Source organism: Podarcis melisellensis (genome assembly GCF_964234715.1).
Source record: "Podarcis melisellensis genome assembly, chromosome: 18".
NCBI lineage: Eukaryota > Metazoa > Chordata > Lepidosauria > Squamata > Lacertidae > Podarcis > Podarcis melisellensis.
In genome coordinates this window covers 9,651,024-9,669,447 of record NC_138536.1, presented here as the reverse complement: position 1 = coordinate 9,669,447, position 18,424 = coordinate 9,651,024, and the positions used below count along the sequence as shown (strand labels likewise).

The 18,424-nt window shown below is 50.7% G+C and overlaps 1 protein-coding gene across 2 annotated transcripts in view; it reads left to right on the top strand.

Moving 5' to 3' along the window:
• Positions 1-18,424, top strand: part of CELF5 (CUGBP Elav-like family member 5) — a 78,749-nt gene that overhangs the window by 29,887 nt on the left and 30,438 nt on the right. The window contains exon 3 of one of the 2 annotated variants that reach the window (XM_081895672.1): positions 9,488-9,536. In XM_081895672.1, the coding sequence (XP_081751798.1) occupies positions 9,488-9,536 (49 nt within the window). Of the gene's footprint in view, positions 1-9,487; positions 9,540-18,424 lie in introns of both variants that reach the window. The other variant, XM_081895671.1, reaches the window with a different exon arrangement.

Below are 18,424 nucleotides of genomic sequence, written 5' to 3'. Positions count from 1 at the left end.
GAAATATGGCGACCCTGTCTGCCGAGAGAGAGGAGCTGACGGAGGAGAACCGCACTCTTAATTACAGACGAAGCGGGTCTCCGCTAATTGAATGTTCTTTTGTTGTCCCAAGGAACGGGCGGCTGCTGATTTGCGCTGTAATGAGAGGGCCTCTCCGCACCCCGGCTTCACTGGCTCCATGTAGGCCTTAATTAACTCCACGGTTCCCATGGCAACGTCTCCCGATGCTGCTTGATTCCTCTCCAGCCGGAGCTGCTGGAGCATCTCTTTTGGAGCGCCACAAACCTACAGGATGCTATGGGGCTGGAGGGGCAGGCGGACAGAAACTCGCTTGGCACGTGGGCTTGCCATGGCCTGTTTGGACCACAGAGGATGATTCGATATCCCCTTTGAGCTGCGCTCGGTCCTTGCCTTGCCCACAGTCAGCACCGCGGGGCAGGGCGCCGGCTTGTTGTCTTCTGCGTGCTGTCATAGCGCTGCCATCATCACCAAGACAGTGTTGGGGGCGGGCTGCGCTCTGCGGTTGTGGGGCACACATGCGATGTGGTTTTGCACACGCAGCCCAAACGCGGGGAAGGCTGCATTTTGCGTTGTAGCTGCCACGCTGCCATAGGGTCGGCGTTGTGCACTAAGCCGGAACGCTGGGTAACGGCTGTGTTTTGCAGTTGCGGCCCACATGTATTTCCCATCCTAGAGGGTTTGTGTACAAAGAGAGAGGCCCGAGCTTTGTATGTGCAACACACATGCTTTTGCCGCCACAGTGCTGTTTTGTGGGAGCATTTACCGTATTTTTCGCTCTATAAGACGCACCAGACCACAAGATGCACCTCGTTTTTGGAGGAGGAAAACAAGAAAAAAATATTCTGAATCTCAGAAGCCAGAACAGCAAGAGGGATCGCTGCGCAGTGAAAGCAGCAATCCCTCTTGCTGTTCTGGCTTCTGGGATAGCTGCGTAGCCTGCATTCGCTCCATAAGATGCACACACATTTCCCCTTACTTTTTAGGAGGGAAAAAGTGAGTCTTATAGAGCAAAAAATACGGTAGTTCTCGCTGCGTGTGTGTTTGAGTTCATGTGCTGCCGTAGTGCTGGTTTGTGCTTTAACGCTGCACACCAGCGGTGGTTGCGTTGCATAACGTAGCACATGTCTCGTCATAGCACATGGGGCGGTGACTGTGTTTTGTTGTTGCAGAACGTGTGTGTGTGTGCATGCATGCTGTCCTAGTGCTCGCTTTCGTAAGAAGGCAGTGTGTGGGCTGATGGCTGCCTTTTGAGGTGTAGCATTCATGTGCATGCTGTCGCAGCTGAGTGCGCACTTGCCCTCCTAGTGCTGGCGGTGCATGAAGGCATACCATAGATGGTGGCTGTGATGTGGCGGCATGTTCACACATGCGCCGTCATAGTGCTGGTTTGATCACGGTGACAGCAGGTGGATTGTAGAGCACATTGATGTGTGCGCCGAAAATGTGGGGCTCTCTTCCCTCTCTTATGTGCCTTTTCACCATCCTACCTCCGTCCCCCAAACCATCTCTTGGACAAAACAGGATTTGAGGGGGCACCAGGAAGGAAAGTTTTAGGGGAGGCAGAGCACGTCAGAGTCATAGAGTCATAGAATTGTAGAGTTGGAAGTGTTGTAAACAAACGCTGCCCTTAATCCCTTATGGGGTATCCAAGAGCCCATATAGAGTCCTCTTTATAGGTTCCCTATTGGTAGGAGAAAATAACAGAGGCCAACCAGAAAATATTGAGAAGCAAATCAGCTCATAAGCCTGATCTTTATTGATCTGTTGCAACAGGGTGGTCCCCTCACCTGCAGGAGAAGGAGGAGGACGCAGAACAATTATTATTATTATTATTATTATTATTATTATTATTATTATTATTATTATTATTCTAGGAGCCTGAGACGTTTGCAAGTGGGGAATCTGACCTCCCCCTGCTTTATTCCTCCCCCAGGAACAACCTGTGCTGTTTATTCCAACTGCTGAGTAGAGAGTCAACTTGATCGTCTTCCAGAGACTGTGCTCTGAAAAGGGCGCCAACACTATCTGCACCAAATACCCCCGTTGGCAGCTGAGTTCCAGAGGGAACATTGTGTGTGGGGGGGGGGGAGTCTTTTAGTCCAACCCCTCCCTTCCACTACTCATTGTGGGAATCTTGCAATTCCTGGAATCGTGGGCGGAGGAAGACAGCCACAGGGCTGGCGCATCCCATTTTGCCACTTGAGCCAAATTGGAAATGTGTGCCTCTCCTCCCGCTGCTGCCCCCTCACTGCTGTCGTCGCTGTGCCTCTCTTACCTCTGTGAAGCACCACCAGCGGTTTCTGGTGAAATCCCCCCCCCCCATTCTCACAAGACTTGTGAGATCTCGTGAGATTTTGTCGAGACCTCACCAAAAACCGCTGTGGGTGGAAATAGTGGGCTGATCCGCACTTTATTGGACTTCCATTACTTCAATATGGATGCCTCAGCCTGGCTCATCAGTGGGCCGGTCCTGGGCGACCAAGATGATGGAGGGTCAGGCAATGCTTTTCTTCCTGGGGGTACGCAGGGGTATGCATACCCCTAAACATTTCGTGAATCTTTGTACTTTTGTCCATTTACTGTATTTATTTTTCCCGATTGGAACGACAAAATGGTGGTTTTCCTGAGTCAAAATGACAGTACAGTCATACCTCAGGTTACAGACGCTTGCGTTTTTTCTGGTTACGGATGCGCCAAACCCCGAAAGTACTGGAACAGGTTACTTCTGGGTTTCGGCAGTCGCGCATGCGCAGAAGCACTAAATTGCGCTTTGTGCATGCGCAGAAGCACCAAATCGCAACCCGCGCATGCACAGATGTGGCATTGTGGATTGCGAACGCAGCGGGTTGCGAATGTGCCTCCTGCACGGATCACGTTCGCAACCCGAGTGTCCACTGTACCCCCAAACATTACTTTTTTAAAGAAAAAAGCACTTGGGTCAGGAAACCAAGCCTGATGAGGAACGGTTGAAGGAGTTGGGTTTGTTTAGCCTGGAGAAGAGGAGATATGAGAGCCATCTTCAAATATCTCAAGGGCTGCCCCACGGATGAAGGAACAAGCTTGTTTTCTGTTGCTCCAGATGGCAGGACTCAAACCAATGGATTCAGACAACAAAGAAGGAGATTCTGACTAAACATTAGGAAGAACTTTCTGACAGTAAGAGCTGTTCAACAGCGGAACGGACTCCCTTGGAAAGTCGTGGACTCTCCTTCCTTAAGCAGAGCTTTGATGGCCCTCTGCCCGGGATTCTTTCGCTGCAATTCCTGCCTTGCACACCTTCCAGCTTGACAAAAACCCTTCTTGAACTGTGGTGTCCAGAACCGGACATAGAAGACAGTGGTGGCGTCCGTTTGGTCTCAAGCAGCCCCTGAAGGTGGTAAATCAAATCGTAAATAAAGACGAGGAGGAAGGATATCTCTTAAGCAGGGAGAGGCCACAGCGCACCCACCCTGAGGAGCTTCTTCTGCAACTCATGTGTCCATCAAAGCTTCGTCGTTGCACAGAGAACCCGCAATTGCTGTGATGGGCTGAGCCTCCCTGTTGCCTGCTTCTTCTCACTTCCTGCGGCTTGGTGATGCTAATGTGGCGTAATGGTCCTTCTCATCAGTTAAGGGCTCCGCTGCAGAGAGATGAGCTCTGGCAGCGATGACACGGCCGCTCGGTGGTGCCATGGCGTCCAATGGGCGGAGGAGACCCTTCTGGCCCGCTAGTCAGCGGCGAAGCGAAGCGTCGTGGCGTACTGAGGGCCGGTGATGTGGTTGAAGCTGGCGATTTTCACGATCCCTCTCTGCGACTCCGGCGACGATGACTCCCTTCGGGCAGCACGGCTGTTGCTTGGCATTGATCTGCCGATAGGAGGACAACCCACATGTGAGAACGTAAGAAATGGAAGCAAGAAGAAATTCCGACGAAAGAAGAATGGCAGATAAAATGAATGGACTGTGCAGAATTGGACAAAATGACAGGAAGGATTCAAAACCTGCGGGACCAGAAGATTGGAAGTATATGAACTATCTGAAGAGCAATTGTAATCAACAAATTACACTAGTAGGACTACAAGACGGTTTGTAAGGAGAAATATATGAAACGTTACAAAGTAGATAAAGAACAGAGATATTAGTTATGAGATTCAAATGTAATAGGGAAAGTAAGAAATGTATACTAAGAGATTAGATTGGAAAATTTTCAGATGAGATTGATGGAAGTCAAAAAAAATTGTATAAGATGTAAAAGTATGCTTAATTACTGTTGAAAATGGTATGTTAAAAAACTAATAAAATTAGAAAGAGAGAGAGAGAGAGAGAGAGAGAGAGAGAGAGAGAGAGAGACGTAAGGAGAGCTTGGCTGCTGGATCCGACCAAAGCGGGGCCCATCTAATCCAGTGTCCTGTTTTCACAGTGGCCAGGCAGGTGCCCCAGTTGGAAATCCGTAAACAGTGGTGCAAACAGTGGAAACTCCACCGGCCTTGTTTGGTATGCAAAGTGGATTGCCCCGTCTTTCCAAGACTGTCATTGCCCCATAAGGGCAGCCGCTGCACTGTCCCTCCCCCAGATAGTCCCTCACTCTCTCTCCGCACCGCATGCCTGGCACCCACCCCCTCCACAGTGGGCAGCGACCCGGCGGCTCGGATCGGATTCGCACAGCCAGCACTGCAGTGAGAGAGAGTGAGTGAGCCAGGTAGGGGCAGAGAGCTGTGAGTGCGAGCACGTCCCCCAGATGTTGCGCCCGGTGCGGCCAGCCCCCCCTGCACCCCCCACGCTATGCCACTGGGCTGAGCCCTCCCTTTCACAGCCTGACACTCCCTTGCTGTCACTATCTGCCCTCTCTGAAGCATCCCTCTGCCTTCTCTTCTTCCTCTAGCTAAATGTGTGTTCGTTTTAAAAATGTCGGTTTTAAGTGTTGCTATATCTTCCTATAAAGGGACACGGGTGGTGTTGTGGGTTAAACCACAGAGCCTAGGACTTGCCGATCAGAAGGTCGGCGGTTTGAATCCCCGCGACAGGGTGAGCTCCCATTGCTCAGTCCCTTCTCCTGCCAACCTAGCAGTTCGAAAGCACCTCAAAGTGCAAGTAGATAAATAGGTACTGCTCTGGTAAACGGCATTTCCGTGTGCTGCTCTGGTTCGCCAGAAGCGGCTTAGTCATGCTAGTCACATGACCCGGAAGCTGTACGCCGGCTCCCTCGGCCAGTAAAGCGAGATGAGCGACGCAACCCCAGAGTCGGCCGCGACTGGACCTTATGGTCAGGGGTCCCTTTACCTTTACCTTTAACCTGCTCCCTGTAACCGGCTTCAGTTGGCAGTCTGGCTGCAGCATTCTGGACCAGGTGAAACAACGTTTTCCAAAGACAGAGCCATGTAGATCACACCACAGGTGTCCAGCCTTGAATAGCAACTGCCGTTTCTTGTTGAGGTGTTCCTTTCCTGGAGGGAGTGGTAGGTGGACAGGGGTCTGCTAGCAGCTACCGTTTCTTTGGCCGACGAATGGAGGGGCTGGTTGGGTCCCACCCTGGTGCCATGTTCTTCCTGAGACGCAAGGAGTTCCACCTAGCCAAAGGCAAATGTCCCATGCAAAAAGCCACATTGGGGCAGGCTGCAATTGCGTGTTTGCAGGATCATGTCCTGCCATGGCCTCCCGACAGTGAACGGAGCAGTGAATCTTTCATGCTCATTTAAATCATTTATGGCTTAGTCTGCATAAATCACGAGCGCTGCATAAATCATGGCGGGGAAGGGGGCGAGGGTTGCTGGGTTAGGGGGCGCACGAGGGCAGGACGCCATGCGGAAGATGCATTTATGTGCTTCCTCCCCTGGCTTTGGCCAACTTTGTCTCAACTTACGTGAACTCGATGGTCTGGTTCACCCCGCTGGTCCAAAGTGGAAGGAGATATCCAATGGGATCACTTGGGCCACATCTGCACCATGCATTGACAGCGCATGGCTTCCCCCAAAGGATTCTGGGACCTGCACATGAATCAGAGAATCATAGAGTTGCAATAAAATAATGGAAATGGTTTGTTGAATATTTACAGATAAATTGTAAACAGATACAGTGGTACCTCAGCTTAAGTACTTACTTCGTTCCGCAGGTCTGTTCTTAACCTGAAAGTGTTCTTAACCTGAAGCACCACTTTAGCTAATGGGGCCTCCCGCTACCGCCGCACGGTTTCTGTTCTCATCCTGAAGCAAAGTTCTTAACCTGAGGTACTAGTTCTGGGTTAGCGGAGTCCGTAACCTGAAGCGTATGTAACCTGAAGCATATGTAACCCGAGGTACCACTGTAAAAACATTGGCAGGATTATCGTGACAACCTGCAGTTTTATAAGAGTATAGATTCAAAGTAGATGAATAAAAGTGAATCTGGATATGCAGAAGATACTAAAAATAAATTTAAGGAACCGCAGAAAGAGGGGGAGGGAAGTCAAGTTTCGAAATGTTAACATGGTTGTAAGATTAGTGAAATGTCTAAATCTGAAAAGTAATAATAATAATAATAATAATAATAACAATAATAAAGAACATATAGGAAGCCCTGCTGGGTCAGGGCAATGGCCCACCCACTCCAGAATCCTGTTCTCACAGTGGCCAGATGCCGAGTGCGAAATCTCTTTCCCTTCCTCCTTTGGAACTCCCTGCTTATTGATGTTTGGAAGTTGCCTTCCCAGTTCCGTTCCAAAGGCCTGTTAAAAGCTCTTTTGCAGTGGTGTAGCGTGGGGGGGGGCAGGGGGGCCAGCTGCACCGGGCGCAACATCTGGGGGTTAGGGGGCGCAAATCCACGGGTTTTTGTTGTTGTTTGTTGTTGTTTAGTCGTGTCCGCCTCTTCGTGACCCCCTGGACCAGAGCACGCCAGGCCCTCCTGTCTTCCACTGCCTCCCGCAGTTTGGTCCAACTCATGCTGGTAGCTTCGAGAACACTGTCCAACCATCTCGTCCTCTGTCGTCCCCTTCTCCTTGTGCCCTCCATCTTTCCCAGCATCAGGGTCTTTTCCAGGGAGTCTTCTCTTCTCATGAGCTGGCTAAAGTCTTGGAGCCTCAGCTTCAGGATCTGTCCTTCCAGTGAGCACTCAGGGCTGATTTCCTTCAGAATGGAGAGGTTGGATCTTCTTGCAGTCCATGGGACTCTCAAGTGTCTCCTCCAGCACCAGAATTCAAAAGCATCCATTCTTCGGCGATCAGCCTTCTTGATGGTCCAGCTCTCACTTCCATACATCACTACTGGGAAAACAATCCATGGGTTAGGGGGCCAAATTACTTGCCTTGCCCCGGGTGCTGACAACCCACGCTACGCCACTGCTCTTTTGTTTTGGCAAGCCTGCCTGGACCCCGTCATATTATCTTGCCTACTTGTGTATAGCAGATTTTGATAAATATTTGACACGGTTTGCATGCAAGCCGCTTAGAGAGACACCATTCTCATTTTTTGATCAAGTGCTCTATGCATCTCGTTCAATAAACGCTGCTCCTTCCCCGCTGCCCTAACATTTCAGCCGCAAGCCCTTAGGAAGAACTGTGGCTCAGTCCAGTATTTCAGAACCTTGCACAGAGAGTATTTTTTTTGAGGGGGGAAAGGCAGGACCCGGGCGTGGCCTATCAATCATGTGACATCTCAAGGGCGGAGCAAAGATTAAGGCCTTCCAGATGTTGATGAATTAAAGCTCCTGACCCGCTGGGATGCTGGAGCGCAGAAACATCTGGAGGGCCAGCGGTACCCCACCCCTAAAGAAAAACTCCAAAGCACGATGATGTCTTTTCGCTTTCTCGTGATCTCCCTGGAAGCAAAATGCTAAACGGCCCGGGTTGATTCCCCTCCCTTCCCCTCCCCACCCGCTTTTCTGACTGGTTCTCCGTTCTCCCTTTCCATCCCCTCAGCGCCACACGTAGACAAATCTTAAATAGCTGCACACACACACACACACACACACACACACACACACAAGCTAAATTCCCACTGCTGTCTCCAAAATAGTGGGAAGGCAGCGCCCCCCCCAACCCGGAGAAGAGCCTGTTGCTACGACAACCACAAATGTCAGGTTCCATGTGGCGCACGGTCGTTGCCATGGCAATGAACATTCCTCTTTTTTTTTCTTCCTTAAAAATAAGATAATAATAAAAATCCAAGCAAAGTCACAGGGCTACCGAGATGGAGCGGACGGGGTTGGGGGACGGACGGACACCAGGGTGCGCAATGGTGTTGGTGGAGATGGGCTCGGTCCGGTCCAGGATGGAGGAGGCAGCGAGGGGCAGCAGAAAGGCCTTGCAGTGCCAAAAACAATGGTTGTTTTGCTTTCTGGGAAGATGCCAGAGACGTCCTCCCTGATACGAGGTGCTTACGCAACCCACCAAACTCCCAAGTCCGGCCTTTGGTCCCAACGGAATTCCAGTCCTTGGAAGTGGGTGGCAGGGAAAAGCGGATTAAATTTTGACCCAGGCGTGCGCACGCATGCACGGCAAACCAAGGCCCCCGGTGCGCAGCTCCCTGTCCTGCCCTTTGTGCCGGCCTGCAGGGTAACTGCCACCAGATGCGATGTGGGTATAAACAGCCGCAAAGTGGTGTGGTTTTGCTTCTGAGTCAAGCGCACAAATGCGAGGTCCTGGAGCTCTCGGCAGCTACGAGTCATGGAGGCTATGCTCTGTCTCTGCAATCCGATGCAGCGATGCTTCTGAATACTAGGGAATTGCAGGAGGGGAGAGTTGCTCTTGTACACTGGTCCTCCTTGGGGACACGGGTGGCACTGTGGGTTAAACCACAGAGCCTAGGACTTGCTGATCAGAAGGTCGGCGGTTCGAATCCCCGCGACGGGGTGAGTTCCCGTTGCTCGGTCCCTGCTCCTGCCAACCTAGCAGTTCGAAAGCACGTCAAAGTGCAAGTAGATAAATAGGTACCACTCCGGCGGGAAGGTAAACGGCGTTTACGTGCACTCTGGTTTCCATCATGGTGTCCCGTTGCATCAGAAGCAATTTATTCCTGCTGGCCACATGACCCAGAACGCTGTCTGCAGTCAATCGCCGGCTCCCTCGGCCTGAAAGCATAGTCGCCTTTGACTGGACTTAACCATCCAGGGGTCCTTTACCTTTACCTTTTTGTCGTTCAAGCAACATCTGGAGGGCCAAAGGTTCCCCTGAAGGTGTAGCTGGCTCAGGACCTCCACCGGAGCATTCTACGCTGCAACGATTTGGCCAGCCATAGGCAAACTCGGCCCTCCAGATGTTTTGGGACTACAACTCCCATCATCCCTAGCTAACAGGACCAGTGGACAGGCATGATGGGAGTTGTAGTCCCAAAACATCTGGCGGGCCGAGTTGGCCTATGGCTATATTTGGCTGTATTATGTTGCTTGTTGCCATCACTCTCTTAGTATCCCCCCTCCCTCCCTAGCAGGACATAGTGCTAAGAGTTTGGCTTTGCTAACATTTGGCAACTCTCTCTCTCTCTCTCTCTCTCTGTCTGTCTGTCTGTCTGTCTCTCCAGATGGCGCGTCCAATCCAGGTGAAGCCGGCGGACAGCGAGAGCCGTGGAGGTAGTTGTCATCTCTCCTTGTTTGTTTTTGTCCCACCCACCCACCCAACCCCTTGTCCTACCACCCTACTCAGGGAGGCCATTAAAAGCGAGCCCCCTTGTACATATCTCAGTTGCTGTGCATAAAATCAAATATTAGCTGATAGTTCCTACGGTGTTGTCCTCCCCTTAAAATCTCAAAAGCCACCCACCTCTGTAATCAGGAATGGTGGCGGGGAGACGTATTAGGCAAACATATAAATGCAAGGGGTTGTTTTTTTTGCAATACGAAGGTGTATCAATAGATAGAATCACAGCATCACGCAATTGTAAAGTTGCAAAGGAACCCAAGCGTTGTCTAGTGCAGCCCTCTGCAGTACAGGAATCACAGCTACAGATAAATAAATAATTTTTTTATTTATACCCCGCTCTTCCTGGTTCAGAAAACCGGGCTCAGGGCGGCTAACAACAAATTTAAAACACTTAATTGGTGCAACAAAAAACAGCATAAAATACAGTATAAAACGGGAATAGCAATAAATTCAGAATTCAAAATTCAGTTTAGGAGGGAAACCCATCCAATAAACATTAGATGATCACCAGGGCTAGCTGGCTAAATTAGTCCTATTTGGGCCAGCGAGGAGACCAGGGGAGAATTAGCTGTGGGATCCCAGAGTGGGTAATCTTCATAAAAAGGGGAGTGGGAGGGAAGGAAGGGGAATAAAAGATCAGGCTAAGTTCAAATTGAAAGCCAGGTGGAATAGCTCTGTCTTACAGGCCCTGTGGAAGGAAGTTAAATCCTGCAGGGCCCTGGTCTCCTGGGACAGAGCATTCCACCAGGTCGGAGCCATCACTGAGAAGGCCCTGGCCCTGGTGGAGGATAATCTGACTTCCTTAGGGTCCAGGACCTCTAATCTATGGTTATTCATGGACCTTAAGGTCCTGTGCGGGACAGACCAGGAGAGGCGGTCCCGTAAATACGAGGGCCCTAAGCAACAAAGGGCTTGAAAGATGACCATCCAACCTCTTTTTTAAAATACCCTCCAATGAAGGAGAGCCCACCAACGTCTGAGGGAGTCTGTTCCATCATCGGACAGAACGTTATTCCTGATGTTTAGTCGATATCTCCTTTCTTGTCACTTGAATCCTTTGGTTTGAGTCCTGCTTTCTGGATCAACAGAAAACAAGCTTGTTCCTTCTTCCATGGGGCAGCCCTTGAAATATCTGAAGATGGCTCTCCTATCTCCTCTCAGTCTCCTCTTCTCCAGGCTAAACACAGCCAGCTCCCTCAACCATTCCTCATAAGGCTTGGTTTCCAGACCCCAGATCATCTTGGTTGCCCTCCTCTGCCCCACTTTCAGCTTGTCAACATTATTCTTAAATTGTAGTTCCCAGAACTGGACACAGTATTCCAGGTGTGGTCTGACCAAGTCAGAAAGGAACGGGGCTATGACTTCCCTTGATCTGGACATGAGACTTCTGTTGAGGCAGCCTAGAATAGCATTCACTCTTTTTGTCGCTGCATCAGTAGGACTACCTTTGAAGGTGACTTGGAAACTACAACTAATCCAGAATGCGGCAGCTAGACTGGTGACTGGGAGCGGCCACCAAGACCACATAACACCAGTCTTGAAAGGCCTACATTGGCTCCCAGTACGTTTCTGAGCACAATTCAAAGTTTTGGTGCTGACCTTGAAAGCCCTAAACGGCCTCGGTCCTGTATACCTGAAGGAGCGTCTCCACCGCCATCGTTCTGCCCAGACACTGAGGTCCAGCGCCGAGGGGCTTCTGGCAGTTCCCTCACTGCGAGAAGCCAAGTTACAGGGAACCAGGAAGAGGGCCTTCTCGGTAGTGGCACCCACCCTGTGGAACGCCCTCCCATCAGATGTCAAAGAGAAGAACAACTACCAGACTTTTAGAAGACATCTGAAGGCAGCCCTGTTTAGGGAAGCTTTTAATGTTTAACATACCACTGTATTTTAATACTTTGTTGGAAGCCTCCCAGAATGGCTGGGGAAACCCAGCCAGATGGGTGGGGTATAAATAAATTATTATTATTATTATTATTATTACTACTACTACTACTACACACAGTGGACTCTGGTTGAGCTTGTGGTCTACTAAACTCAAATCTTAGCAATAAGGATCTGTGCAAGACTGGAAACTTAGGTGTAGAGCAGGTGTGGGGAAACCTCCCAATGCGGCCCTCCAAGGCCCTGCATCTGGCCCCCATAACTCTTACGCAGGCCACAGCCCTCACGAGCCTTGGTTTTGCCTAATTGGAAAGTGGCCTGGAACTCTGAATCCTGCCTCTTGCTCATCTGTGTGGAGGCTGGAGATCAGTGTGTGTCTGTCTGTGTGTAGAAACTAGCCTATTGTGGAAGGATGAGAGATGCTTTTGGAAGGCTGTCCAGAAACCTTCTGGTTTCTGATATCATCATTTCCTCTTTTTCTACCTGCTGCTTGTAATCTTATAAACCTCCCAGCACGTTCTGGTTTGCACCTAATCTGCACATATTCTTCATTCATTGCACTTTTTTTTTTCAGAAGGGGGAGGGAGGAAAAGAACAATGGTTTACTTTATTGTTGTTACGTCAAGGTTAGCAATGTCAAATCTCTTACCCCGATGGTGCAAAATGCTGGGTCTGATGCAATGCATTTGCTCACATAGGTTTTGTTTTGGTTTTTTGGTTAGGGGTCTTTGCTAATAAAATAAATGTATTTCTTCATCGCACAAACTTCAGCACAATCCTGTGATACGCATACCGCCTGGGATGATCATGACTATATGTCTGATCTATATGCAAAACGGGACACGGGTGGCACTGTGGGTTAAACCACAGAGCCTAGGACTTGCCGATCAGAAGGTCGGCGGTTCGAATCCCCGCGACGGGGTGAGCTCCCGTTGCTCAGTCCCTGCTCCTGCCAACCTAGCAGTTCGAAAGCACGTCAAAGTGCAATTAGATAAATAGGTACCGCTCTGGCAGGAAGGAAAACGGTGTTTCCGTGCACTGCTCTGGTTCACCAGAAGCGGCTTAGTCATGCTGGCCACATGACCTGGAAGCTGTACGTCGGCTCCCTCGGCCAATAAAGCGAAATGAGCGCCGCAATCCCAGAGTCGGCCACGACTGGACCTAATGGTCAGGGGTCCCTTTACCTTTAGGTAAAGGTAAAGGTACCCCTGCCCGTACGGGCCAGTCTTGACAGACTCTGGGGTTGTGCGCCCATCTCACTTAAGAGGCCAGGGGCCAGCGCTGTCCGGAGACACTTCCAGGTCACATGGCCAGTGTGACATCGCTGCTCTGGCGAGCCAGAGCTGCACACGGAAACGCCGTTTACCTTCCCGCTGGTAAGCGGTCCCTATTTATCTACTTGCACCCGGAGGTGCTTTCGAACTGCTAGGTTGGCAGGCGCTGGGACCGAGCAGCAGGAGCGCACCCCGCAGCAGGGATTCGAACCACCGACCTTTCGATCAGCAAGTCCTAGGCGCTGAGGCTTTAACCCACAGCGCCACCTGTGTCCCTCCCCTTTACCTTTCGGAAACGCCGTTTACCTTCCCGCTGGTAAGCGGTCCCTATTTATCTACTTGCACCCGGAGGTGCTTTCGAACTGCTAAGTTGGCAGGCGCTGGGACCGAGCAGCAGGAGCGCACCCCGCTGCGGGGATTCGAACCGCCGACCTTTCGATCAGCAAGTCCTAGGCGCTGAGGCTTTAACCCACAGCGCCACCTGTGTCCCTCCCCTTTACCTTTACCTTTACCTTTACCTATATGCAAAACAAAAAACCCTTGCATGTAGAAGGTTAGCATTTCAGGGCCCAGACTCTTGGCTTAGCCCTTCCCCTGAAGAGCTAGTTTTGTCAGTGTAGGGCGGTGCCTGATTTGCATTTTTTTAAAAAAGAGAGAGGGAGTGGGAGCATTTAAACCTCTGATCCTAGACTTCATACTGAATGCCTCCCTTAAATCACCTCCCACCTGAGCTCCAAGGATGGAGAGATACAGAATTTCAGTAGATAATAAGGTTTTGTTCCACTCTCCCAGCCGAAAAGCACCCTCCAGTTTTGTTTCCCATAGGTTTCTGACCATCCCCCTCTACAGTTAATGGGAGGGGGGGCGCGGAGAAAGTGAACTCTTTCCTCTTTCTCGCGCTCTCATTGTTGGAGTAGCGTTTCTATGGAAACCCATCATTTCCCAGAGGCTGTTATAACTCAGGGCCAGATGGGCTTTTGGGATGTAAGAGGAAGGGGGGGTGGGGGAGGGAGATGTGGGGAGTAACTCAGGATAAGACGATAAAGAGCATTTTAAAAGGGGGGAGCAGGGAGAAATGGCTGTGTTTGTTGTTAAATAAATGAGGTCACGCCGATAACCGGCCGCAAAACTCACCTTGGCTTATCTTCTTATGCTCGTAGCTGCAAGTTGTAGCCAGGCTCAAGTTTGGAGCGGTGTGTCTCAGAGCTACTCGTTTGACGCTCCTCTCCTACGTAAGAACATCCCTGCTTCTGGATCAGGCCCAACAGGGGCCCATCTAGTTCTGCACCCTTCTCTCACAGTGGCCAACCAGGTGGCTGGCATCCGTCTGTCTCAAGAGACAATGGAGTGTGCTTCCAGGGGTCAAACTGCTGCATTTGCAGCAGCAAAACGACCTCTGCTTCAGATTCCCTGGTCCTGAATGGGGTCACTGTGCCCCTGAAGGACCAGGGGCGCAGCCTGGGAGTCATTTTGGACTCACAGCTGTCCATGGAGGCGCAGGTCAGTTCTGTGTCCAGGGCGGCTTTCTACCAGCTCCATCTGGTGCGCAGGATGAGACCCTCCCTGCCCGCAGACTGTCTCGCCAGAGTGGTGCATGCTCTAGTTATCTCACGCTTGGACTACTGCAACGCGCTCTACGTGGGGCTGCCTTTGAAGGTGACCCGGAAACTGCAATTAATCCAGAATGCGGCAGCTAGACTGGTGACTGGGAGTGGCCGCCGGAACCACATAACACCGGTTCTGAGAGATCTGCATTGGCTCCCAGCACGTTTCTGAGCACAATTCAAAGTGTTGGTGCTGACCTTTAAAGCCCTAAATGGCCTCGGTCCAGTATACCTGAAGGAGCGTCTCCACCCCCATCGTTCAGCCCGGACGCTGAGGTCCAGCACCGAGGGCCTTCTGGCGGTTCCCTCATTGCGAGAAGTGAAGTTACAGGGAACCAGGCAGAGGGCCTTCTCGGTAGTGGCGCCTTGCATTTTGCAGTGTTTTGCTGCAAGCAAAACTATTGTGAACGTCTCCTGGTCTGCCCTGCAGAGGACCTTAAGGTCCATGAATAACCATAGTTTAGAGGTCCCAGGCCCTAAGGAAGTCAGACTATCCTCCCCCAGGGCCAGGGCCTTCTCAGTGATGGCTCCGACCTGGTGGCATGCTCTGTCCCATGAGGCCAGGGCCCTACAGGATTTAACCTCCTTCCACAGGGCCTGTAAGACAGAGCTATTCCGCCTGGCTTTCAATTTGAACTTAGCCTGATCTTTTGTTCCCCTTCCTTCCTTCCCTCCCCCTCCCCTTTTTATGAAGATTACCCGCTCTGGGATCCCACAGCTAATTCTCCCCTGGTCTCCTCGCTGGTCCAAATAGGACTAATTCAGCCAGCTAGCCCTGGTGGTCATCTAATGTTTATTGGATGGATTTCCCCCTAAATTGAATTTTGAATTCTGAATTTATTGTTATTCACGTTTTATACTGTATTTTATGCTGTTTTAGTTGCATCAATTGAGTGTTTTAAATTTGTTGTTAGCCGCCCTGAGCCCGGTTTTTCAACCAGGAAGGGCGGGGTATAAATAAATAAATAACTAAATAAATAACTTAATTAATTAATTAATTAATTAATTAATTAATTAATAATAATAATAATTACATTGGACAATCTTGCCAAACTTTGGCAGTAGTTTGAAGCGATTCAGACAATGTTTGGGTATGAACCCCGGCTTAATGTATCAATTACTTATCAGTTTGGAGGGGCGCTGCAAAATGTGGGATTATTTCGCTGCAAAATGCTGGAGAAAGGCTGCAAAACTTTGGCCCGGGTTGGGACAGGACCCCAAATTTCGTAGTAAACAAAGCTGACCAAGTATATGGAGATCCTGGACTGTCCGGATGACAAGCCCCTACCCCCACCCCACCCTGGTCTCCAAAGGGAACATACAAATATAAGAGGATCCTGCTATTATGGGATGGGCACCATGAAAAAGCCCTCACACCAAGCATTGCCTTCCCCAGTCTTAAATTCAGTTCTCCAGATTGCGGCAACAATTTGCAATTGTGTGTGTGTGTGTGTGTGTGTGTGTGTGTGTGTGTGTGTGTAAAAAATCCTCAGCATTTTAGAGCGTAATTCTCCACCCGGGAGTTGAGCAAGCAGTTTCCCTGAACACAATGCCATGTCTTGCATGTTATCTTCAGTAATGTATTCACTCTCATGCACCTTGATGAAATGCTCTTTGGTAAACATTGCTTGACTGGAGGAAACTGCAATGCAAAATTCAGATAAGCGTGAATTTTGAAGGATCGTAGAACCACATAATTGTAGAGCGGGAGGGGTGCCCGGTTGCTATCTAATCCAACCCCCCTGCAGTACAGGAACCACAGCTAAATAATCCCTGGCTGATGGCCACCCAACCTCTGTTGAAAAACTTCCAGCGAAGGAGAGCCCAAGGGAGCTCTTAAGATCAGAAGGTTCTTGCTAACAATGGCATCTGCTTTTTAGTCATTCTGCTGCATTTCAATCTGCATATTCTTGCGGAAAGTGCAAATTTGATAGTTCTGTTTCTGAATTGCATTTCTCATTGTTGTAAACAAACTCTGCCCTTTTCCCCTAACGGGGTATCCAAGAGCCCATATAGAGTCCTTACGTGGGTTCCCTATTGGTAGGAGAAAATAACAGAGGCCAACCAGAGAATATTGAGAAGCAAAGCAGCTAGTAAGCCTGATCTTTATTGATCTGTTGCAACAGGGTGCTCCCCTCACACACAGGAGAGGAGGAACCCAGAACAAAGGTGTGCCCGCCCTTATATAGACATTTTAAATTCCCTGCCCTGGAGCTCCAGACCACCCCTCCATACACCATACATACACCACAGAAGGGGTGTAGCCCAAGACCACCTCCCACAAACATCATACCTACATCACAGAAAAGGCGGTTTACAACAGAAATTTGAGTGCGTTGTTGTTTTTTCCTGTCTGCCAGGTTATCTGATAATGCTTTATCTGATTGCCTTTCCCGGTAGTCTGCCCATTCCTTTGAGATGGTGATTACCCAATTCCTGTAAGTTTTTTTCCACCTCCTCCCTTGTTGCAGAGAAACATTTGGTCAGTTTGGGAGTCAAAATGGTTTCAGTCCGGTCTTCCTGTGCTGATCTATGTACGTGCTTGGTTGGTACATTTATGAACATTTATTATATATATAAGGCCTTAAATTTTGTTATTACATAATCCGTCCCTGTGGTGCAGCAATTCTTCCTTTGGCCCCATCCAATGGGGTTTAGGAGGAGACTCTGAATCATACAATTGCAGAGTCAGAAGGGACCTCGAGAGGGCATCTAGACCAACCCCCTACAATGCAGGAATCTTTTCCCCCACGTAGGGTTCAAACCCACAACCCTGAGATTAAGCGCAGCACTGGGAGCAATCAACCCAAGAAAGCAGCCCTCTGCTTTCCCCACAGACACCATTCATTCACCTGGGAGAGAGGATTAATCTCTGCCCCACACTCCTGTCGCTGTGGGGGGATAGTTCTGCCCTGTGCATCTCGGTAAACCCCGCAAAACGAAGCAACTGCAAGCTCCTTGCCGCTGCGCAGCATCTTCGCTTCATGCAAATATTACCGTATTTTTTGCGCAATTTCCCCCCTTCAAAAATGAAGGGGAAATCTGTGTGCGTCCTATGGGGCGAATACAGGCTTTCGCTGAAGCGTGGAGCGCGAGAGGGGTCGGTGCACACCGACCCCTCTCGCTCTCCAGGCTTCAGGAAGACATCCGCAGCCTAGGCAGCCCTGCGGGAGTTCCCGAAGCGCCGGGCGCTCTGCTTTCAGCGTGCCCGGCACTCTGGGAAGCAGGCTACTATCCGCAGCCTAGACAGCCCTGCGGAACTCCCTGCAGGGCTCCCCACACTGAGGATAGCAGCCTGCCGCCCGGCGCGAGGGATGCCCTGAAGCAGAGCGCCCCTCGCGCCGGGCAGACATCCGCAGCGTGTTGGAGCCCTGCAGGAGTTCCCCGCAGGGCTCCCCACGCTGCGGATAGCAGCCTGCTGCCCAGCGCGCAGGGCACCCTGAAGCAGAGCGCCCCTCGCGCCGGGCAGACATTGGCCAGCCCCACAAGCTCGGGGGACAGCAGGGAGGCGCAGCGCCGTCATCCTGCTGTTCCTCGATCTGTTTCGATTTCCCCGACCTGCTTTTGGGGGGGAAATAAAGGGGGGGAAATTCCTTCATTTCCTCCCCAAAAAACTAGGTGCGTCCTATGGGACGGAGCTTCCTATGGGACGAAAAATACGGTACATATCGGCACCCACACATGGCCAGTCATAATTACAGGCGCTTTGCTAGAGATGAATAAATAAAGGAGCAGGCTGGGGGGTAAGGTTAGGAGGGGACAGCAGCAGACCCTACTCAAATGCACTCCCCCCTTCTCCTTCCCACTCTGCAACTGTGTTCATGTGGGGCATGTGGCTTTCCACGACGGCGCTTGTCGCAAGCAGTGTGGCTGCCCAGCCTGGCGAGACTAATCGGTTCAGGCAGGGCTTCCGCTTGGGGCTGCCTGCGTCACATGCAGAAAGCGAGATCCCAGAGCGAGGGTTTGTGTGCTTCTGGTGGCTTACTCATCGGGGAGGGGCCCGCTCTCCCCGCTCTCCTGCTCCCACTGGCGTAGCAAGAGAGAGGGAGATGTGCAGCA